Source organism: Coffea arabica, chromosome 7c, assembly GCF_036785885.1.
Source record: "Coffea arabica cultivar ET-39 chromosome 7c, Coffea Arabica ET-39 HiFi, whole genome shotgun sequence".
Lineage (NCBI taxonomy): Eukaryota > Viridiplantae > Streptophyta > Magnoliopsida > Gentianales > Rubiaceae > Coffea > Coffea arabica.
The window spans coordinates 11,568,010-11,591,872 of NC_092322.1; the positions used below are offsets into that span (position 1 = coordinate 11,568,010).

The 23,863-nt window shown below is 37.1% G+C and overlaps 3 protein-coding genes across 3 annotated transcripts; 1 reads left to right on the forward strand and 2 right to left on the reverse strand.

Moving 5' to 3' along the window:
* Window positions 1–806: 806 nt before the first annotated feature.
* LOC113699288 (asparagine synthetase [glutamine-hydrolyzing] 2) lies at window positions 807–9,509 on the forward strand. Its single transcript, XM_027219542.2, has 14 exons — window positions 807–1,038; window positions 2,306–2,444; window positions 3,439–3,534; window positions 3,777–3,918; window positions 4,949–5,044; window positions 5,612–5,706; window positions 6,275–6,436; window positions 6,528–6,608; window positions 6,701–6,922; window positions 7,044–7,178; window positions 7,989–8,069; window positions 8,172–8,258; window positions 8,346–8,453; window positions 8,860–9,509. Exons 1-14 carry the CDS (start codon window positions 959–961, stop codon window positions 9,079–9,081), a joined length of 1,746 nt encoding a protein of 581 aa, XP_027075343.1. The 5' UTR covers window positions 807–958; the 3' UTR covers window positions 9,082–9,509.
* Window positions 9,510–9,856: 347 nt separating this feature from the next.
* On the reverse strand, window positions 9,857–11,320 carry LOC113699535 (blue-light photoreceptor PHR2-like). Its single transcript, XM_027219903.2, has 3 exons — window positions 11,218–11,320; window positions 10,367–10,996; window positions 9,857–10,080 (listed from the first exon to the last, which is right to left on the reverse strand). Exons 1-3 carry the CDS (start codon window positions 11,318–11,320, stop codon window positions 9,857–9,859), a joined length of 957 nt encoding a protein of 318 aa, XP_027075704.2.
* Window positions 11,321–15,396: 4,076 nt separating this feature from the next.
* LOC113700022 (uncharacterized) lies at window positions 15,397–22,911 on the reverse strand. The gene is made up of 13 exons (XM_027220427.2): window positions 22,530–22,911; window positions 22,227–22,364; window positions 21,576–21,657; window positions 20,676–20,752; window positions 20,207–20,313; window positions 19,467–19,596; window positions 18,509–18,625; window positions 18,308–18,399; window positions 17,599–17,665; window positions 17,414–17,492; window positions 17,225–17,316; window positions 16,636–16,779; window positions 15,397–16,141 (listed from the first exon to the last, which is right to left on the reverse strand). The coding sequence occupies exons 1-13, from the start codon at window positions 22,779–22,781 to the stop codon at window positions 16,001–16,003; spliced, it is 1,518 nt and encodes a 505-aa protein (XP_027076228.1). The 5' UTR covers window positions 22,782–22,911; the 3' UTR covers window positions 15,397–16,000.
* Window positions 22,912–23,863: the final 952 nt, after the last annotated feature.

A 23,863-nucleotide genomic window follows, 5' to 3' on the forward strand; every position in this document is an offset into this window, starting at 1 on the left:
GCCGATTCACGTCGTTTTTCTTAAAAACACACGTACTAGGGTTTTTACTTCCTATTCACCAACCTTATTTCATTGCTCCTAATCACATATTATTTCTCACTTAAAAATCACTTTTAATCACCAAATTTGATCCTTGCTCCATATCGAAAATTCATCCGGCGAAAAAATCGCGAAAAGCCTAATTTGCCCCAATCTTGGAAACGAAGAGTGAAACCCTAATTTTTAGGTTCATCTGCACTTATTGTTGAACAATTGGGTAGCAGGACTTTAATAAATAATAATTTTCTAATAAAAGACATTTTTTTTTGAGAAAAATATAAGAAATTTGCGGGTCCTCACAGTTATTACTTATCGACTGTATATGTGTTGGTCCCCTTTTATTACTCTTTCTCTAATACGCTACTAACTGCCTTAACAAACAATTGCGCTGCCATAATTCCCAAGGAACCCTTATTAATTGGAACGACACCGTTCGGTGTCCTAATCTCCCAAATTACGAAATCTCCCAAATTACGAACCCAAATTGCTAACCCAATTTCCTAACTTCTGACCTAATTACCCGACGCCTAACATGGACATTGATCGCAGGCGGGCACGTGATGCAGCTCATGCACCGAATCATTTCCATTTAGAGAAGACGCACGATCACCTGACCATTGGGGCCCACTGACACGTTTCTAAATCAACGCTCAAACCCTAGTTAAATATCAGTTAAAACGAGAGAATCTTTTGAAAAACTAGTAACAATCAACGGCTCTGATCTGCTCACCAGGAACCATATATATGCCCCCGGATTCAGCAGCCTTATTTCCCAACAGCTGTCTTTCGTCTCTGTTTCAGAGCCTCCATTTCCACAGGGACGTCTCACACAACAGGAGCATCCATTCCACGCGCTCATACATTCAAATTGGAATACTCGCAGATACAGAGATAAAGGGAGAAAGAAGGAGACGCAGCCATGTGTGGAATCCTCGCTGTTTTTGGATGCATCGATAATTCTCAAGCGAAGCGTTCCAGAATTATCGAGCTCTCCAGAAGGTGATTTTCGTATAAAAGCTTTAATTTTTGTAATTTAATTTGGTTGTTTATCTATTTGTTCTGTTTAAAATGCATTAATTTAGCTGCGAAACTTGAATGTGATTGTATTTACGTGTATCTTTTCAAGTGTTAGAACTTTAATCTTTAAGGTGTAATGATTATTGGATTGTTCTGTTGAGCTCATTAATATGTAGAATTGATTATCAAATAATGTAATGCGGAATGAGGAAAAATGAGAAATGATTTTGATTTAATTTACTCTCTGGCCTCCTAGAAAATATAATTGAATATGCATTTGATTTTTCAGAGGGGATTATCCCTGTTTATCAGTTCCGGTGATTGCATTTGAAGCTAGCTTAATTAGCTGGATTTCTTTTTGAGGCTACATATAAAATTTTTTTGGCCACCAAGTTTCTAGGTAGAATTTTCTTGCAAGAAAAAGTGGTTAAAATTTTTAGCTATAGGCAGTTTCAATATTTAAGAATCATATTTACGTATTCTATTCATTTGATGATTTCATCGTAAGTTTCTAGTGTCGTAATAGTTACAGCATCAGAATATGGGAATTAATAAGTGTGGTTGATGATCTCACTTATCCCCTACTTATGACATTTTTTGGTGAGCATAATGGGTGGTTGTGAGGTGGTAATAGTATGAAAATTTGAAGTCTGACAAAGTCAAGGGAGGAATTAGGAGAGGAAACTAAAAATTGAGTACAGGCTTGGTAGCAGTAGAGGCTATGGGAGAAATAGCTCACTTTGAAAAATCTTTTTGGTCGATGCAATTATCTATTTGAAATGTTTTAACGTTTTTCCAGACTGAACAGCCAAAAGCATCATTCTCGAAACTGTTTACAGCAGTTTGCACTACATTGGGATATTTTGTCAGTGGGTCATTAAGTTGAATGTCTAACTCCAGCAAATGAAAGCATGGTAGTACTCACTTTTGGGCAATATGGCCTTTCCAGTTGTCTTTTAACTTCGGAGTGAACTTTAAATTCATCAGACACTGTAAATGGGAATTAATATTTGGTCCCTGAAATCCCAAGGGTCTTGCAAAACACAAATTATAAGTGAAATGGACAATCAAAATATAAAAGGATTACTCCGTTTTGCATCTACTTCTCACATGTTGTATGAAAGTAAATGACTGGAGTCTGTTTGTATTTTCTTGAATTTGAATATCATGATAAGCAGACAACTTAGTCTAGTCTACCAATGACATAAGTTTCCTAACTTATCTTTGATGTAATATGTTGAAAGTATAGGCTGCGTCATAGAGGTCCTGACTGGAGTGGCTTGCACTGTCATCAGGATTGTTATCTTGCTCATCAACGGTTAGCTATAATAGATCCCACTTCTGGAGATCAGCCTCTGTATAACGAAGACAAGACAATTATTGTCACGGTAAGAGCAGTTCCTTACAAATGATTACAGTGCTGCAAATTTTTGGATGGTCATATGATGAAATATTTTTGTAATCAATGTTTAAGTAATCTTAGAGAATTTTGGAGTGTTTGATAGTTTTAAAACCACAAGTGGAAAGTTTCTCACAAATGATTACAGTGCTTCAAATTTTTGGATGGTCATATGTGCAAATATTTTTGTAGTCAATGTTTATTCTTGCAAGTAATGTTATAGAATTTTGAAGTGCTTGTTAGTTCGAAAACAATCAGTGGAAATTTGCTTACAGACAAAAAGAGATACATATCAATCTTTATCTTGGAATTTGGTGTGGCTGGGTAACTAGGTAAAACTTAATCTAGCTGACTACTAAATGAATTTTGAAGTGACTTTAGTATTCGTTGGCTGAATAGTTTTTGTAATCTTAGAAACTCATTGTGTGTATCTTTTAGGAGGTAGATTAATTCATCATCCTTGTTTATTGTATGTTACTATAATTTTTATACAAGTTCCTTACCTGTTTCTTAGATTAGTTGATCAATATTTTATGTAGGGGTACAAGTGTCTAGATTTTAACTCAAACAAAAAATTGTATCTAAAGGGATCAGTTGGATATCGGTAGCAAGACAAATATTGTGTGCATCAAGCGTCTATGCATTTTTTTGTCATTTTTTTTCCCTTTGGCATTGGCACTCATTTTATTTCATGTTACTCATAGTCATAAGGCTTTCTAATGAGCATCGGAAATCACTATGGTTACCTGTCATATACAAAGATTTAAAGGTAGGAAGACTGTATATAAGTATTGGAGGAGGATGGGCTGGAGATGAAGAGATGGAGAGATGGAGCCGCAGCAGTATGAATGTGTTTTTTTTGTTGTTTTTAAATTTGATTTAATACCTATTTGGGTAGTATCTCAAATGCCATAATGAAAATCATTCTTATATTGCTTTTCACTTGCTCACCATGAACCTTGATCTATACTTCTCTCTGTTAGGTTAATGGGGAGATATATAACCACAAAGCATTAAGGGAAAAGCTGAAGTCTCATCAGTTCAGAACTGGAAGTGACTGTGAAGTTATTGCACATCTTGTAAGTACTTATATTCCCTCTGCAGCTATAGGTCCACCACTCTTCTGATCTAACAATGGTTGAAAGCTGTTTTCTGCCTGCTACCTGCATATCTCCTCTATTCTATTTTCTCATTATAATAATATACACTACGAATTAGCTGAAAATGACATGTCTACATTTCTGTCCATCTTTAAAGTTCTTGTTGTAGCATTATTTTTCTCCTCTCCTTTTATTATGAACTTCCACATTGTTCTTGGTAGTACGAAGAATATGGAGAAGATTTTGTTGACATGCTGGATGGAATGTTCTCCTTTGTGCTTCTTGACACGCGTGACAAAAGTTTCATTGCTGCTCGGGATGCTATTGGTATTACACCCCTATACATGGGTTGGGGCCTTGATGGTATGCCACATTTTTATGATTAATGCATTTAGTACTAGCTTTATCAATCCTTGGTAACATAAATCTAGCTTGGTTGTCTTCGTTTTTTTCTGCACAACTTGGTAAATTCTAGGTCTCTTTTTACAATAGGCTGCGGTGAAGAATGGATTTGAGAAAATGGTATTCATAGCCAACAATTGTTGTCTGGTTGATAAGTTTAGATTGTTGAGTTGCAGATATTGTTATCATAAATTGGAGTACGTGTCTCAATTAGCTGTGCATCTTCTTTTCCTGGTGTAGAGCTTAGGCAGTCTTCCTCCATAGTTCGTGAAAAATTTTGGGTTAGGTTATTAGAGTTTTGCTTCAGATGTTTTCATCTGTGATCTTCTGAAATCCTATATGTTTTCATCGGGAAGCTCAGACGAATTGTTTATTTGAAGCATTCATGCTTGTGCTTTCCTGTATATGTCAGACCCTTCTCTCACATGGATAAAGATATAATGCCTTTAATCTCGACTCTACACATTGTACAATGGTACTTTTTTATGATTACATAGTTGTAGCTGGTTGCTACAGGTTATGTAGGTAGCTGGTAATCATTAAATGTTAGGACATAAATTTACTGCTAAAACTAAACTGGTATGCTCATGGGAAATTTGCCTTGGCTTCTTTAACTATTATTGAGCTGACCCAATCATATGGTTTGTAACTTAAATAATTCCAGCTGACTCGTTTATTTGGCTCAGTATTTTTTGCACATAAGTACAACAAGAAATAGTCTTTTCTTGTTTTTCGTTTTCAACATGAAATCGTTGATGATTTCAACCATTTATCTTCTTCTTTCTTTATTGACTCATTTGTGCTTTTGTTTTTTTAGTATTCATTTTTATTCTGACTTTGCCCTTACAAAAAGAGAATGAAGAAGGACAAGAAAAAATGAAGGGTTTTTTCTATTTGCTGTATTAATGAAACTGTTTTCAATTGGTTATGATAAATCCTTGTGGATTATTGTGTTTATGCTAAACAGTGGACAGTGTTATCTTCTCTACAGGATCAGTATGGTTTGCATCTGAAATGAAAGCCTTGAGCGATGATTGTGAGCGATTTATGTCTTTCCCACCTGGCCATGTATATTCAAGCAAGAGAGGTATGCTCATTGAAATCTATTGCTTGCAGGCAATTATGCTTTTACAAATAAAGAATTTATCTTACTGTCTATTTTGACTTTGCAAATTTTACTTGATGAGGTTTCATTGCAAGAAAATTTTGCAAGCTTTATATGAGAAGTGATGATACATTGAGATAGAAAAATGTTGATTTGCTGGTTTTTGTAGTGAATAAACTTATTAGTTCAGCATCATTGTTTTGAGATCATGTAAAACAATGATAATTGACCGGGAGGATTATGTCCTTTTATTAGCTCATGATTTCTCGCAGGCAAGAATACGAAAATAAGCCATTTTTCCATTTATCTTTCCTCTGTTTTAATTAACAGTTAAAACTTATAATGTGTTGTAATGTTTTCTGAATGGCATGATTTTGAACCTTTTTTTAGTAGTTATGTAATCATGATTCCAAATAGCATATTAGATTTTTGCATAGAATTCTGGATTATCTATTAGAATGATTTTTGTGACTATATTTTCAAATATCCACTGTTTAAGCAAAGTACGGTTGAAACTTGTTTCCTTAGTCTCATTAACTACGTCCACAGGTGGGCTCCAAAGATGGTATAATCCAGCATGGTATTCAGAACAGATTCCTACCACTCCCTATGATTCCCTAGTCCTGCGAAAGGCCTTTGAGAAGGTGGGCTTCCATTATGGATAAGATTTTACCATAGGAGCCATGAATATTGTTCATCAGCTTGTGACCTCCTCTTCCCTCTCTCTCTCTCTCTCTCGACTTGAGCACATTCCATTCCACAAGTTAGAAGGAATTAATGTGTAATGTTATTTCTTTGGGTAATATAAGGCCATTGTTCTCCATGTCTGCATATTCTTGTTTCTTTTCCTTGGTTAATGCACTTGTATTATTCTGCAGTCACTTTCCAATTTTTTCTTGTTCCTTTCGGGTATTGTCTCTTCTTTCTGTCTTCATACTTGGATACTCCTCCCTGATATATTCATATTGGTGTTCTCTCCTGATCTCGTAATTACAGTTTCTGATCAATTTTATAAGAAATAAGTTAACATGTGTTATTTGACTTGAACATTCTTTGATGAATTCAAACATGGTTCTCATGCTACTTCAGCTTTCTACATCCTTTGATATGTAGTGGAATAACATGTAATTTAATAGATTTTGCACTTGCTTTGTCATATTTATGGAATATTCATTTCTTATTGCCTATGCCATCTGTTTCTTAAATATGCAGGCTGTGGTTAAGAGACTCATGACAGATGTGCCATTTGGTGTTCTTTTATCTGGTGGCCTTGATTCATCACTTGTTGCTGCAGTCGCATGTCGATATTTGTCGGAATCAGAGGCTGCCTGCCAATGGGGGTCTCAGTTACATACTTTTTGCATTGGCTTGAAGGTAGTACTGCACTTGAACGCTGCAATACTTTTGCAACTTGATCGTGTGTCCTCCTTTTGTTTATTATTTGATTTTTTTTCATCTTATTTAGGGTTCTCCAGATCTGAAAGCTGCCAGGGAAGTAGCTGATTATCTTGGCACTCGTCACCATGAGTTCCACTTCACAGTGCAGGTGTTTTCCCCTCTACCCCTACTGTGCACACCATGATAATGTTATCGGACTCACATTACCCCCCTATTTCATGGTTATGATTGCTATATCAGGAAGGGATAGATGCACTTGAGGAGGTCATTTATCACGTAGAAACATATGATGTGACAACCATCCGAGCAAGTACCCCAATGTTTCTTATGTCACGTAAAATAAAATCTTTGGGAGTTAAAATGGTCCTATCTGGGGAAGGCTCTGATGAGATATTTGGTGGTTATTTGTATTTTCATAAGGCACCCAATAAGGAGGAGTTCCACCAGGAAACATGCCGAAAGGTATGACAAGACATTAGCTTATCCCCAAAAAAAATTAGGAAAAGGCATTTCCCATGCCATGTTTTTTTTTTTTGTTTAAAACCTTATGATAGTTCTTGATAGCTGTTTCTTGTGAAATCAGATCAAAGCTCTACATCTCTACGACTGCTTGAGAGCCAATAAATCAACTTCAGCATGGGGTGTTGAGGCTCGTGTACCCTTCTTAGATAAGGAGTTCATCAATGTTGCAATGGGTATTGATCCTGAATGGAAAATGGTTAGTGCTTTAAATATTTCTGTGGTCGAGGTCATGTCAGGGCTAAGGGTGAAACCTCAGAAACTTCAGATAATGTACTTTTTACCAGTGCTGTTATTACATGTAAAGGCGTAGAAAACATACGGAAAACAGCGACTTATTTCCGAGAGTAAGGCTGCCTCATCTTGACCTGAAAGGTCCGGGTTTCAATTTCTGATAATAGCCTCTCTACTTGCTTGCATACACTCTGCTTTCTACAAATTCTTCATTTGAGGTAGCTTGATGCAAGGGGTTTACCAATTTTAATTTCATTGAAGATCCAGCAAAATATATAGCAACACTACCATTTTTGTTTGATACTCATTTCAACATCAACTTTTCCCGATCCTTTTTCTCATTCCTTCTTTTACTGTAAAGATGTGTTTTAAATGTTTGTCATGGCTTTTAATTGCTTGGATCAATCTGCCAGTGATCCATCTGGGTAGATCTCTCTATTTGGGGACATAAAATTGCGTGACCATGTTCCTTTTTCTTCGCAGCATTTAACACTAGATTGTAAGTTTTGACTTACTGTAACTTTGAGTGTCTCTAACTTTTTCTGGGTCACAGTTGAAACACCACATAAGCTATGTATACCGTTATACACACCTAAATACCTCATCTCCCCCCCCCCCTCCTCCTCCTCCTCCTCCTCCTCCTCCTTCTTCTCCCCTCTGCCCAAAAAAATAAAATAAAATAAAAAACCAACAGTCATCTGCTTATACAATGAAGCATCTTGAAAGTCCATTTTCCATTTATTTTTGCTGAGTACCCCTTATTGACCAATTGCAGGTAAGACCTGATCTTGGAAGAATAGAGAAGTGGGTTCTACGCTATGCCTTTGATGATGACCAGAATCCATATTTGCCAAAGGTTAGTTGTAACCTGAACCTGAAACAAAGGTTTTTAAACTATGAATTAGCACACACAGCATTCTTTTTTTGGGTATACTGAAACCTTCTTTTTTTGGTTTAGCACATTCTGTATAGGCAGAAGGAACAATTCAGTGATGGAGTTGGATACAGTTGGATTGACAGCTTGAGGGATCATGCAAACCAGCAGGTTGGGCTATCTCTTGTTCCCCCAGCCCACCCGATTTGTGTGGCTTCTGAATCACATAGTTGAATGGTTTTTGTACATTATTGTCAGGTCACAGATACAATGTTAGCCAATGCAAGTTTCATTTACCCTGAGAATACTCCGACAACGAAAGAGGGATACTACTACAGGGCTATCTTCGAGAAGTTCTTTCCTAAGGTGGGTTTGCTTACTATTCCATCTAGAGCCAATAAATAAGAAAATTTTGAGATAAAGGAAATCTTGTTAATAAGGGAGGGTAAGAAACAAACAGATATAAGATGAAGTTATGATCATCAGCCTGAGCTTGTTAAACTGAAAGCTTTTTTTTTTTTAATATAAAATAGGCTCGCCACTCTACATGCTTGTTTTATTGGTTTATAGAACTAGACATGACATGATCTAGATTTGGGAATAATGCAAGTTCTTGCATCTCTTTTCTTTCAAATTAACCCTGCATGCATTAAAGATTCGTACTAGTGACTTTAACACTTGTACAATATGTCAATTTTTCGTGGATGGTTGTGGGTTTCTCCACCCCTTTTCAATTTCTGCTTCTCAGTCTGATTTTTCTTTCTTTGATCAGAATGCTGCGAGGTCAACCGTTCCTGGAGGTCCAAGTGTGGCATGTAGTACTGCAAAGGCTGTAGAGTGGGATGCTGCATGGTCAAAGAATCTTGATCCATCAGGCAGAGCGGCTCTCGGTGTTCACCTTGCCGCTTATGAAGATGCAAAGGAGAGTAAAATGACAGCATCAGAGACCTCGCTGCAGAAGCTACAAGCGGAGAAGACTACGGTGGCTGTTTAATTTCAGGTTAGTTTGTATAGGTTGGAGCGCCATTCTCATGCAGTAACAAGTTTTTCCCAATTATGGTTCAGCTGTCAACTACAAACGGGTGGTGTTGACATAGCCGGAAAGGAAGCTGAAAGATTTGTAGCATTTCACAGAAGAACACAGTTTCTAGTGTTTTTTTGTATCTTTATGGATGTTGATTGCTTGTCCCATGGCCTCCGGTTGGTTATTACTGGTAAAAGAACTCAAGTTCCCTTGTAATAGCTAGTGTTTTAATTCTTTTGTTTCCTTGTAGATGGTTCTGGAAAAAAGTGGCTGTTCCCGAATAAGATAACTTATTTGGTTTGCTCTGAGCCTCAACCTGAAGTCTTTCTTCGTGGTAAAGAAGAGGGGGCAAAAAAGGATTCAAGGCATTGATCAGGAATTTGTACTTTCAGTACCAACTACTCGTCCAATTTGAATTTGTTAGCTTCCCCCTTTAGTTACATAAAAAAAAAAAAGATTTATGATCATTTTCAGCTCATAAGAACAAAACAAAATAGACAAAAAGCTTTACTTCCATTACCGAACGAGGTCGTTGGACTTTATATACAAGGCGGACCCGGCGATACAACCGAAAGTGGCTTTATCTTTAGTACTCATTTTCTAGGCTATGTACGATAATCTTCCAGCACCAAGTGTCTAAATTGGTATAAGGGAATTTCGCCAATTTGATCCCTAAACATTTTCACTTAAACCAATTTCGTCCTTAATGAAATATTTTAACCAATTTAGTCCTTGAACTAGTTTTTTACTTCCAATGTAGGACTTTTGACAACATTTTACTCACTTCGCGTGGACCAACAGGGGTATAATTGTCACACTTGCTTAATCTGCTGCAATTATTCGAAAGACATTCCCGCCAATGCGATTCAGTTGCAAATCTTCCAAGCCTCTGCAACGCTTCTGTCTCCCCTCCGACAAGAGAGGCACTTGCTGCTGGCTTTCCATTCTGCCAGGAGGTAAGTTTGCAATAAAAAAATGAGTAAAACAACATGCATTCCATCTGCCCCCAGTATCCCCAACCCGTACAAATTTTTCTTTTTTTTTTTTATACAGAAACAGTTCCGTATTACTAAATGCTCAATAGCCAGTTTTAGACAAGTTCGGAGTTCATCATTATTGAGGTTTGATTTACACCATGGATCCAAGTAAATAAATTTGCTCCGCAGCCCCACTCTATTCCCAAAATCCAAGCACAGTCAAGAATAAGCCCCCGTTCAAATAGACATTAGAAAGAAGCATAGACTGTCTAAACTCTTGAGACCCAAATCAACCAAGGACGGAATCTCCCCAGGCTCCACATCTCCCTTAGCAGGCAATCCTTTCACCTGATCCAGGGCCTCTATTGTCTTCCTAACCTCCAGTCCCTGCACTTTCTCCTTAAACCCGCCGTAGTTAGTCGGCATTTCCGTCAATTTAAAGGGCAAATCGTCAATATGATACAATGTGCTTCCCCAAAAGTACTTAACCTCCACTCCTTCCTCTTTCAACACCGCCTCGATATTATCCTCCGCCTTCACCTCGTCATGCGATACCTCCCTGTGGGCATACACAGCTTCCGCCCCAACGGCCTGCGCCAGCTCCACCAGTACAATCTCTGGCTTCCCAATTCTCACCACAAGATCAGACCCCTTAGCCTGCAGAGTTTTTCTCAAGTCGGCGACGGATTCAAGCAAGAAAGTGGCCCTAAACGGGCCAGTCTTATCGAACCCAGAAGAAGATTTCCCGTAGTCCCTCGGGTCGAAACAGTAGACGGGCAAGACTGACATGGACTCGTTGTTGGCAGAGTTGAGGCACTCATTGTCGTGTACCCGAAGGTCGTTGCGGAACCAAACGATTGAAGCACTGCGGAGGGTGGCGGCGTCAGAGGGGTCAGAAGGGTGGCGATCTTTTCCATGTGAAATCTATAAGTACTTTAACAAAAATTTCAACATCCCCTAACCTGTTCATGCCCCATCCCTGCTATACAATGCTGCCAAATTAAACCCTCCCTCCCTCAACCCCTTCCATTATCAATGCTTTTATCACCATTCCAACACACTAATGGCAGTCAACTCAAGCCCCTCATGCATACGGTTGATGAGGTTTATGTTTGAAGTGCAGACTTACTTGATCTTGTTGATGACTCCACTTGATCGTTGCCATCCTTGTCAGAATCGCCATTGTCCATTGCCTCTGATGGTCGCATTCCGTGTTCAATTCTGGCCTCCATCATCCGTTCACCTCAGCCCTAGTTCTAATCCCAATTTTCCCCAATTTTGTTCTGTTTTCCAAGGTTAATCGCATTGGCGGAGAATGTCTTTCGAATAATTGCAGCAGATTAAGTAAGTGTGACAATTATACCCCTGTTGGTCCACGCGAAGTGAGTAAAATGTTGTCAAAAGTCTTACATTGGAAGCAAAAAACTAGTTCAAGGACTAAATTGGTTAAAATATTTCATTAAGGACGAAATTGGTTTAAGTGAAAATGTTTAGGGACCAAATTGGCGAAATTCCCTTGGTATAAAAGCGGAGCTTCGACATTAAAACTCAAATTGCAAGTCAAGCTGCTCCATGCTAGAATGCATCCCACCCAGCACCGGCAGCAACAAGTTCGTTGTGCCTCTTGTTTGCAACGGCGAGACCGTCTCTTCATACTTTGAAGCATATAACAAAACCCATAATTATTTAAAACAAAAATTATTGTGTTCTTTTTATATTTTTCTGGATGGTAGACAGTTTTGTGAGCTTCACCCTTTTGAGAGAGAGATGCACTGAAGTCAACTTGAGGTAGAAGTAAGCGGGTTATAATGAAATTCAAGGGATATATATTTGAGGGGGTTTAGCGCATTTAGCCCCATCCTTTTCTTCTTCATTTTCTTTTTGTTTATTTCCCCTAATTACTAGTGCTTAATTTGTTTTAAATTTTATTTTTCTAAAGGAGTGAGATTGAAATTTAAGAAGGAAGGAGAGGACATAGAAATTGAATCCAAAACCTCTAATTCATTCATGTAACCTTAATTTTAGCTATTGGACCGTAATTACTACTACCTTCAATTAGTGCGTGTTCGTCAATGTACACCATGTGTCATGCCTTCTAAGTTCCAACAATTTTTGATACCTACTCCGATGATTTTATTTTTTTTAATTAGTTATTTAATTGGTTGCGGGGACTTGAAATAAAACCTGACCGTCCATTCGAGACTAAGCCCTTAGCATTATAATTCAAAAGAGCATAATTCGGAAATGTTCATTATTTCGCTTGACAGAAACTAACTGATGTAACTTGTGCCGTTTGATATGACAGCTTGCAGAAGCAACGAAACCGATTGCCTTTAAGATCATTAATGCGGCTCCCTTCTCCATAAACAATACCTGTTTTTTTATTAAACTCGGTCCAGCGGTTCAACCGATCAACCCGATGAATCGACAATTGAATCGGACTGGGTTGTTAATTAGATCGTTTATGCAGTTAAAATGTTGACTTGTCAACGGATCGACGATTCAAACGGTTAATCTAGTGAATTGTTCGGTTTTGTAAGGAATCCAGGTTTGATCCAGGGACCTTATGTGTATAAGTAAATGCAATTAGCACTGGACCAACAACCCATTTGTTGGTTGTTTAGTCTTTTTTATATTATATATTAGACTTTTATTCTTATTTTATTTCTCCAAAACAAAATTTATTTGGAATCTTTTGATAAATTTTGCTATTCCCCAAACTCTATAAATTATGAAATGGATTTAAAAAATAACATATCACACAATTCATTTTAAAGGCAAACACAATTCCCAATAACCTTTTGTACTTAAAATTCATAAATAAACTAGATAATTACACTTAGATAAAATTTTATACTTGAAATTTGGTGGATTACTAATAAAATTTAGATTTTGTTAATTCTTATAAGAATTAATGAATCTATAATAAATTAGACTCATTAAGCATTTACTATGGCATAATTTATTATCATTCTAATCATATAAAAAATTATGAAACATAATATTTAAATGCATTTAGTGATCCACCGGTTGGTCCATTCACCTACTGGTTGAACCAGTAATCTATTGATCCACTTCTTTTCCCGGATTCCTGGCCGGATCGGGTTTAATAACTATGCTTTAGACTATAAATAGTGCTGTCCTACCACCTTATGAGGTAATTGACTAATCTCACTCTCATAACTCCCGAACCTCTCATTGCTTCGACTGCTAGCTTAGGCATTGAAGTCCCAATCCTGTGTCTTTTATCGTTGTGTTCGCAGGCAATCGGTTTCGCTTTATCGGATTTTTGAGCGCACACGGGTGTTATTGGATCTTTGATTGCTAATGCTACGCCAACATTGTACTCGTCAGCCGTTCACATCCATCGTTTGAGTAAAGCCACCAATTTTCATTATTCTCGGTTCGAAATAAGCCATTTCTGCCGTTTCTTGACAAACCAAACAATCCATTATAGCTTTGTCATAATTGGATATTAAAAAAATGAAGAAAGAGAAAAAAGAAAACCAACGCAAATTAAACCGCATGGCAGAATGCTAGTATTAAACTCAATAACCTTCAAATCTAAATAATCACAGCTCTAACTAAAAGACCAAGTAACCACCAAGATGCCTCCCACTTAAACTTAAGGCTTTGGTGGGTGGGAGGCAAGGGTTCAAACTTTGCCTCCCACCAAAATGCTACTCTTGTAGCAGAACCCTTGTCTTCTACCAAAATGTCACTCTTGTGGCTCTGCTTCAAATCCAAATGGGTGCACTACGCACCCATCTGGTCCGATGGTGGATCTATTCCCATCGGTTCCTTGTAGTTGAGCCTCCTCATAATTAGAGTAAAAGTAGGAATATGGATGATAATTGATAAAAAAAAAAAAAAAAAAAAAACTAAAAGACCAAGTATACACAAACGTCTTTTAAACAGCAATAACCATTGCGAGGAAACTTGAGTGCGTCACTACTGGATCACAAAATGGTAGAACTAAAGATAATCATCTCATTAGCATTAAGCCAAGAGCACTAATTTCATGGAAAATTTCGTTCAGGAAAAAGAAAAAAAAAAAAAAAAGGTTAATGGAAGATGTTCCCTAAGCTGGTAAAAATCCAGAATGGACTTCCCAGCGATCATTGAGTAATTATACAGGGTGGTTGCTCAAATTTCTATTAGGACTTGAACCTCTAATGCTCAAGTAAATTAACATTGAACAATATCATTGCTTTTCTAGCAGACTGGGCTCGTTAATTCTGATTAAACTTCCGTCACCCTATTGATTTTGGTTTTGGTTGGTAGCTTCATCCCCAGTGAGATATATTGCATTCCTCCAAGAAATAACCTGACTGATTTTGGTGGGTTCATTAAGCAAAATGTAGGAGAAATTTGGATTAGCTTCAGATTGTTTAGTGACGCTATTCACAGAAGGAAGCATGACATTAGTTCTCACAACTCAAAACCTTAATTTCTGATCCAATTTGGAGAAAAATTCACATGGTGGAGTGATGAACAAATGCTAGCATCACAAATAAAAATGGTACACAGGTCACTGTTGTATATCTAAAATCAAATTGAAGGATCACTGTGCTGTCTCTGTTTGGTCAGCCAAGGAGACTTTGCTGAGCCTACTGGCCGGCACCTTGATATCTTTATTTCTACCTTTTCTGCTGCTTCTTCCAAGGCGACTACCGTTTGAACCATATAGTGCCCTATGAGCCAGTGCTTTACTCAATGACGATTCAGGCCTGGTCTTGTCATCTTCCAATCTCTCAGGAGGGGCAGTTGTGTAGTAGGCATCAGAAGCTTCACTTGCTTCTTTCTCAGAGGCCATTTCCTGAGGAATTGGAGACGAGAAATATGAAGTTGTGATTGAAATTTGGAGTAATCCCCCCCACAAAAAAAGGGAAAAAAATGTTACTGAGATTTGGAACACCAAGGCCTGTTAGAAAGTACCTCTCGAGCGACAGCTACTGGAAATTTATGCCTCTCCCCCAGACCGAAGGGACAGAAGTACGTGGAGATTACTTTAGTTGATAGTGCGATAAAAAGGAGGTTGGAATAGTTTGAAGCAAAGTTTTTGTATGGCGGAAAAGACTCGGATGCAAATCCCCTTTTCAACGAGTTACCTAAGATATACGTTTGTTCACTTATCTTGTTAACTGAGAACCTTGACCAGGTGACCAATTCATGGGGAAAAAGGACGAATCTTGTACATGCCTTGCTTGAAGGTGTAGACTGCCTCCATATCCTCCGGAATCTTCATCCAAATCTTTCTACTTAACAGGACTGGTTTTTTGTTTCTAATGTCAATGTAACAGGTGACTAGCTTTGCAATAAGTTGGCATTCACAATTTACAGAAAGAGCTTAAGATGTTGATGACAATGCCTCGTTACACTCTCCAGCTTTGCTAACATAAAACATAAAGATTTCTGGTTCACATAAGATAATTTAGTTCCAAGCCAAAGAACAGTGCAAGGCGGAGAGTATGTTACTTCCTTGTCATCGAATCTTGCACTTCTTAGGATCAGTTTTTCCCTTGTTTCCAAGCAATGCTTGACGCCTAACTCCAACATCAACAGACCATATTTACAGCATAGCCTTGCCTACATGTCTCCTTCACTAGGTACTTACAGAAAATTCTGGAAACATAGGCCAAAAAACAAAAAATCTAATATGTTTATCCTAGCTAAAACTGACAAAATCCTATAGCGTTCATTGTCTGTCGACCTGGTATTTCAGCTCATCTGATAGGCCAGTTATTTTCATAAAAGTGTGCAAAGAAAGACATCCTAGTGCAGGATAGAGCTTCACGACCATCTAAGAGGTGTATGGTTGCCTGTATATTCTAAGCTGCGTAACTTGGCAAATTTGTTTATCTTGCCGAGGCATGCTACAATGCAGTGCAATGTAATACTGCACCTACAAGCTACAGTTTTATATACACACGTTTCATGTGCAGGAATCCAGCAATTACACCCCAAAATAATATCTCAAGCAGGACAAATCCCAATGTACCCCACTTCTTAGAATGAAATATTGTTTGGAACAGCCTCTCAGTGAAGTCAACCTGCACAGAAATAAAGAACTCAAAAGTTTATTCAGGATGAGCCCAGTATCCCATCACCAAAATTCTCTGCTCAAAGCTCAACAACTGTACATGAGCATTGATACAAATAAAGGCACCAGTTGCCTGAGAACACTTATCATGGGGAAAAAAAAAGTAATGTTGAAATAACTGAATTACTTTCCTAAAGAATTAACTCAAGAAAAATAGACTACCAGCAAAAATATTGATTCTGCATTTCCAGTTGTTTTTCAGCATGATTAAATCAAGTTGTTTAATGCTGTCTGCAAACGAGTCTCAGATAGAATCTACAAATGCTACAAAAACTATACTCACACCAAAGAATACAGCTCATAGTGTAGTATTCTGTCCTCTATTACCGCATAAGTAACATCTCAGATTTTTTTTTAAAAAAAAAGGAACATGAAGTTGTTATACCATACTTAAAAAATGGAAAAGACCCACGGCAAAGAAGCGTCTAACTGAAAGAGACATACAAGGTTATTTTCAGGTGAGCGCCAGTAGAAACCCTGTAAAGCTGCTGGAAAGAGGTCACAAGCAGCCAAAGCATAAATTATGAGAGCGTTCATTCCCATCCACTGAAATATTACTGTTGGCTTTCTAATGCATTTCACATCAACCTGCACCAAGTATCATCAATTTAAAACACATGAACTCTCTTCCTTTTGATGTTTTATGCACTGGAAAGTAGCTTATTTCGGACTTTATATCTAAATAATACTTCATTAAGTTTTATAGTGAGACTACATGTTACAAACATCCGTACAAGTCTCTACCAATACGCAACACTGACAAGGATTACATGGTAGTAGATGGTGCAACAGATATACCCCAACTTTTCTTCAATTTCAACTTGCATTTTGCCTACTACTGAAGAACTAAATAGCTAAGTAGTACAACTACCATAATTGACAGCATTACTAACTAAACCCCCTTGAGGATATTGACAACTCTTTTTGGTATGTTTCCAACAATTGTACTAAATTAAAAGTTGATATCAGAAAAAATGGACTAACTCTTAGAAAAGAGAAAATTCAACAATTGAACTTCAGCAAATAAACTCACAATATAAAAGATGATGGTTAAGAGAAAGCCCGATGCGCCTGCAGTGATGAACATGTAGCTCAATGTGTACAACGGTTTAGAAAAAGGAATGCCTGAAGAAACGAACAATATGACAGAAACTTTTAATAAATTGAAAAAAATTACGAGATAAAGAAATGAACATAACTTATGGAAGAAAAGACCAAGTACCCAGAACTTCCAAACCAAATCCCAAGATTAGCAAAGGGATGGATGTTAAAAACCATAATTTCACTCTTTCCATCTGGCCCTGCAGCAAATAAGTCAATTATAAGTCAGTATGACACTTAGAAAAAGAAAAAATCAGTAACCCTAGACTACCACAAGCCCGAGAGAGCAAAAATGTTGCATCTTACCTGAACATGCACAAGAATGTGCCCATAATGCAATCCCACAAAACACGTAATGGCAGCCATCAAAGAACTACCAAAAATATTAAGATCCCATCACTTAACAAGAAGATTCTCCAGTAAGAAACAGACTGGCAATTACAAAAGAGCAAAAGCTAAAACTATGTCAATCAGTACATCTTGCGTGATGATGAAGACTAAAGATTAACAAAACAGAAAAAAATCCTCAAGCATGAACAATAAGAATGTAGTTATCAAAAATATTTTATGTGCAGCTGAAAGTTAAACTGCCTAAGCAAGTTGGTGAGACTAGTTCAAACATAATTTAAGCTTTGACTTAGGCCAAGGCAAGAGGCAAGAGGTAAGAGGTAAGAGGTAAGAGGTAAGAGGTAAGAGGTAAGACTATAATTACCACAGGAACTCCATTTACAGTAGGTTGCGGTGCTTGGTTTCCTATGGTAATTAATGCTCTGATTATTGACACTTTCACGCAACATAAGTTGTACTGAAAGTTAAAACATAGGACAATAAACAAAACACAGATTGTAACCAATCTCACGTGCTTTTTCTTTTCTTATGATCATGTGCTATTAGAAAATGTAACGACCACCATGATAAAATTGTTCCATAATAATTTTGAAAGATTATGTAGTCTCTAACAAACAAAAGATCATCGTAGTTATGGTCAAAACAAAAAGCAGCTCAAGATATAAACCTTAGGATGCCCTCAGGGTCAAACGGAGCAAGGCACCATCCAGGAGCATCTGCTGGGAGAGGGCCATAATCAGGTGAGTTGACACTGCATTCCTTTAAGACAAAACAAGACAAAAATCAATACTTTGTTGCTGGAAAACTTCATTTAAAAGATAAAAAGAAATGTGCAAGCCACAAAAAATAAAAAGCTTCAAGGGAAAACCTTTGTTCTTCTGTATACTGGACGTTGATAAAGATGCTGTTGACCAAGGACATACCGATCAATCAAACCAACTGCATTGCAAGCAGGTTCAAGACTGCCCCTCACTCCACATTGAACCTAGTTGGAATAAATATTTTAGACTCACTACGTTAAGCAGGTATGCATAACCTGTTTTCCTCTCCCTTAACAGAAACAGGGAATCATCAAGAGAGAGAGAGAGAGATGCAGGGATCTCTTTCATATGTTTCTATTACAAGCAAAGTTGGGATACTTCAGCTTCCTAAAAAGTAATATCTTTGGAAACTTATGAAAACATGAGTGAGGACAACTTCATCAAATGTAAAATAGTCCTCCATTATATGAAAACACCAACTAGAATGGCTACAGAATCCTATGCTGTTACCATAAGTGAATCAACCAAAATTTGTTACAACAACTTTGTTCTTAGCCTTCGATTTCACTTAAGCTATCCACGTCTAAGATCAAAGAGTGAAGTGGATACGTTCCCAATAGGGAAGAGTCTCAAATCCCAAACCAGGAAACCATTTTTTGTCCCCCAAAATCTATCCTTCATCTGAAGGGAAAGCTCTTAACTTGCACATACTACCATAAATTTAACTTTCTATGCTATACAAAACAACACAGTTACCAAGTGTACCCAGTCATAAGCCATTAACTAACATTTCCACAAGTTTTGCAGCTTTTAGCTCTTTCTGACAAGTTAGCAGAGTGAACTCCACACAGATGGAAATTTAAACTACCAAGATCATTACTGAAACTAAATTCTGAAGGATAGTTTTAAACAAATACTTTACACATGATATAGCCCTTAAGCATATCCTATAAAGTATCTTCCAACCTGTCTCAGTGCACCCCAAGCCCCAGAAATATCTGATAAGAAAATAGACACTTTTCAGTCATAGATAAATTTGCACAATCCCTGAATTTGTTGACTTACTGTTTGATTGCCAGATCTGTATCCAGGAAAGGACTCAACCTTGAGATTAAGAAGTTGAAAACTCCAACTTGGGATATAAAGAAAATACAGCAATACCATGTACAAAGCACCAAGTAAGCTTGCAACCACCCTGCACAAAATATACAAATTTATCAATCCACATGAAAATAACATCAGTAATGTAATATTAAAGATGAAGTTTTACCATTTACATAATCATGTGGACCAGACACATATAGTACTCATCCCACGAATAGAAATGCCTCTAGAATCTTACATTGACACTTGTATTCTCACAGCTTGTCTTTCAATCAGTAACTTAATCCAATGCCACATCAACATGAAGAATCTCAAAGGAAAAACAAAGATTTCCCCACAGTATGGTTGTATTATCATTGTCTTCAAACATTTTAGACATGAGTATGCTTTCCATTTTCTGATTATGGTAGTATATAGTCATGTATCGTTCTTAACTTTTAATATTATCAAATGCTCCTAGACAGACATAGGCTAGAACAGCCTTCAGCTGGCCCTTCAGCACTGAATCCAACCCAGGTACTTGTTGAAGGGAAAATATTCTTTACGTCATAGTTGAAATGAAGTTCATGACAAGAATGTTTCTTCACAATAAATGAGAACAGAGTGATATCAACAAACAGGTGACCCTAAAAAGGGTTAACCATCCTTAAACTGAAAACATTTTTGGAAATTTCAAGAAAGGTATAATACCGAATGCTTACAACTGGAAGTAGTATCTTCTTACAAATGTCACCACTGAATCGACCGCTACATTATTCACCAGCCAAATCTCCATAATCGAAGCCAAGAAGTACCCAATGGAGATCCTCTGCAGCACAACACAAACTACAAGATAAAACCTCACAAAGACTTGATATAGAGTCAGAGACATTTGGCCGAATTATTCAACCATACAAGCAGAAGATCAAACATGAAATCAGGCAAAGGTTGAGAAGATTAATAGTTATTGAGGCGCACATCACATAAGTGTGCTTAAAAGGAGGAAAGTAGATGAGTAGGTATCTTTGTAACATAACACCATCATCATGGAATTTAGAAATACTATTATCTTGTGTGAAGGGGATTTGCAGGATTTTAAAATGTGTTTTATACCAAATATCTTCCTTAGCCCTTATATGTAGCAATAGCATAACATGCTAGTCAATAAATCCTAAAAGCCAACTTACATACCTGCAGCACACCCATCCATCTTATCTTGCCAAGATCAACTCCATAAGTTAAATCATCACGCCCATGGAAATACCCACCTACGATTCCATCAAGTTATGTAAAATATGAAGTGTTAGTCCAGTAAAGAAAGCAAACTTGCTGTAATGGTGTATATTATTCTGTTTGCTATAAAACATGATTAATCAAAAATTCTACCAATAAACTTTGAACTTAACACTTAATTCATCTGATTTAAGAAATTACTAAGATAAGATGTGATGTCCTCAACTTCAGACTTAATTAATCTCCTTTTCCTCATTTTTTTTTCAAAAACAGGAAACAATCATAATTCCCTCTGTTTTCCAGGTTGCTCTTTTTGGTCTCAATGTTGAACACTTGATACTCAGGAAGCCAAAATCAGTGATTCTATTAAAACAATTTTGACTAGGAATTTATCACAGCGAGAAACCATAATGCTAGCATACACTTTGCTGAATTCATATATAATACAAATTTTACTGGGCTATGAGGTTAAATTGATTCCCAGTAGGAATGTCCTTGATACCCAAAGCCGGCCTAGACGAACAGAAGAAGCAGACAAGTGAAATCTTCCACCTAGGGAAGTAATTTTTTCAGTTTCCTGCTAACAATGGCACAAAATTCCTGATTTAATTGAAGCATCTTTATCATTTCAGATCAACTGAAGACCAACTCACCCCGTATAAAAGAATTCTAAATAAACACAAGGGAGCCATCCCTGCTCTCTATCCACCTCTGCTAAACACATTTTTTCGTGGCAGCTATTATTCCATAAAGAAAGCACATATGATTCAAAACCCCCAAAGCAAAAAGGAAGAGAGAGAACTTAAAGCAGTTATGATAGGAAGAGAATGGATGTTTTGTAGGTGACAGCCAACAAACCTTGAAGAATCAATCCCAAAATGAAAAGCCTAATTGATCTGATTACAACTTTCTTCATTGCTTCAGGTTTGCTAGGTACTTTCTGCATTTGGAAAACAAGTTTTGGCACATCAGTATTCAAGAACAACAAGGCAACAACAGTAGAGCTGATACTCTTCTCTTTCTTTTTCTTTATTTTGTTAGAATGGAGCTAGTTGCTTAACAGTGTAGTAGTTAGGGGTAATTAAATAAATATTGATATATTTTCCATATTTAAGAACATTATTATTTTTATGCATATTAGCAAAATTCAAAATCAATGCAAGTCGATGTTCTACTATAAGAAACAGACCAAGGGGCTTCATCTTCTTCTTTCGACCTAAACCAACCACCATAATCAAATCTCTCATTCCTGTTCTTTTTTCATTCTTCATCTAATTATCCGGCCTCCTCTTCTTTGGCATGTCCTCCCCAACCCATCCCATCCCATCATCACAATACCCTCTTCTCTACTCCATATCTCAGAAGTCCACTCAATGTGAAAAAGACACAAATCATACTTTCGCTTCTTTCAAAGTTTCACAGCAAATGAGTTATGAAGTTCCACACCAATTAAGTACCATTAGGTGATTCTTCACCCAAGTTTGGTAATTAAGGAATGGGGAAGAGCACCTTGAAGACGAGAGTAACAGAAACACCAACTCCAAAGAGGAAAAACGGCATAACAAAGTCAGCAAGTGTCACTCCAAACCAAGGCGCGTGATTTATAGACGGGAAAGCTTTTCCAGCGTCGTCCACCAAAATCATCAGCTGCCAAAAACCCAAAAAAAAAAAAAACAATATTTAACAACAAAATTATCAGCAATCCAAACCATACAAATGGGAAAAAAGTTAAAAAAAAAAAAAAGGACGAAGAAGAAGCTAAAGAGGGTGAGCAGGTGAGGGTGGAATGGCGGTGAAATTGCAGAGACGTACAGCTACAGTGAGACCGCGGAAAACGTCGAGAGACACAAGGCGTTGTTTTGGTGCGGTTGCCACGGGTGGTGTTGACCCGTCGTTACTGTCAGGCTCCTCCGCAGAGACTGAAGCGGTGATCTCTCCTCCTCCGCCTCCTCCTCCTCTAATCGCCGATGATCCTCTCCTCCTCGGAAAGTCATCTGAAGCACTCTGTAGTAGTGGCGTAGCTTCGCCGTCGTCGACTGCGACTGTTACCACCGCCGATGCCATACTGATGATAATAGTAGTATTAGTTTCGCTTCTCCGGTTTGACTTTGACCTTCGCGCGAACTACAGCTGCTAAAGCAGCAATACAAAAAACAAAAAAGGTTACAGACCAGCGGAGTGCAACGAATAATTGGAAAATGAGGAGTGCCCATCGCCAAGTAATCCATAACGATTTTTTTAAAAAAAAATCTTTGGTTTTCTTTAATTACCGTTTAAAGTTTAATTTGGTAAATTAAATATGATAAAATGACCTGTTTCATCCCTTACATTTCACAAAAATATTCTTTTCGTCCCTCACTTTTAAAATGAAGCAATTTCGTCCCTGACATTTAAAAATTAAAACTATTACATCCTTGAACCCAATTTTCAATCTGAATCAAACCACCTATCAACCTGATTACAAATTTTGGAGGTATAATTGATAGATCACTTGGTTAACTCAACTTGAATATAACTCAACTTGAATTCCTACATTGTCATTGTATACACTGATGGTTTTATGTACCTACCATATCATTTCAATTTAAATTTAAATACCAAATTTTGTATTTATGATACACATTTAGACTCGCAAGCGAATATACTAATGGTGCATGAAAAGATTTACCCAAAAGAAAAACCCGACTATTCCAAAACAAATAATGGCCTTTATGTTATAATATTTATTTTTTTGGTTTAATAAATGTCATGTGAATATGATGAAATTGACCGAATGACCTATCAATTCTATGTCCGAAATTTATTACTGGGTTATTGGATGGTTTGATTCAGATTGAAAATTAGGTTCAGGGATGTAATAGCTTTAATTTTTAAATGTCAGGGATGAAATTGCTTCATTTTAAAAGTGAGGGACGAAAAGAATATTTGTGTTAAATGTGAGGGATGAAACATGTCATTTTCCCATTAAATATTGATAATTGAATTTCGACTGAATAATCCGTAATTCCATAATACTTAAAACTCTAGAAGCAAGTAAAAAATATTGATTTAAAATAAATTAAGGCTCTAGAATAAATTTAACATCAGTATGTGATATTATTAAATAGTATATAATATCCTATCTAACATAAAATTCGATGATAATT

Excerpts from the sequence above, each read along its gene's own strand:
- LOC113699288 (XM_027219542.2), top strand. The coding sequence starts at position 959 with ATGTGTGGAATCCTCGCTGTTTTTGGATGCATCGATAATTCTCAAGCG. Across the intron at positions 3,535-3,776 it reads GTGAAGTTATTGCACATCTT|TACGAAGAATATGGAGAAGA; the intron begins GTAAGTACTTAT and ends TGTTCTTGGTAG. Across the intron at positions 8,070-8,171 it reads AGAATCCATATTTGCCAAAG|CACATTCTGTATAGGCAGAA; the intron begins GTTAGTTGTAAC and ends TTTTTGGTTTAG.
- LOC113699535 (XM_027219903.2), bottom strand. The coding sequence starts at position 11,320 with ATGGAGGCCAGAATTGAACACGGAATGCGACCATCAGAGGCAATGGAC. Across the intron at positions 10,997-11,217 it reads GGAGTCATCAACAAGATCAA|ATCGCCACCCTTCTGACCCC; the intron begins GTAAGTCTGCAC and ends CACATGGAAAAG. Across the intron at positions 10,081-10,366 it reads CTTGGTTGATTTGGGTCTCA|ATTGCAAACTTACCTCCTGG; the intron begins AGAGTTTAGACA and ends ACTCATTTTTTT.
- LOC113700022 (XM_027220427.2), bottom strand. The coding sequence starts at position 22,781 with ATGGCATCGGCGGTGGTAACAGTCGCAGTCGACGACGGCGAAGCTACG. Across the intron at positions 19,597-20,206 it reads AGAAGATACTACTTCCAGTT|GGTGGTTGCAAGCTTACTTG; the intron begins GTAAGCATTCGG and ends TATTTTGTGCAG. Across the intron at positions 16,780-17,224 it reads TAACCATCATCTTTTATATT|GTTGATGTGAAATGCATTAG; the intron begins GTGAGTTTATTT and ends TACTTGGTGCAG.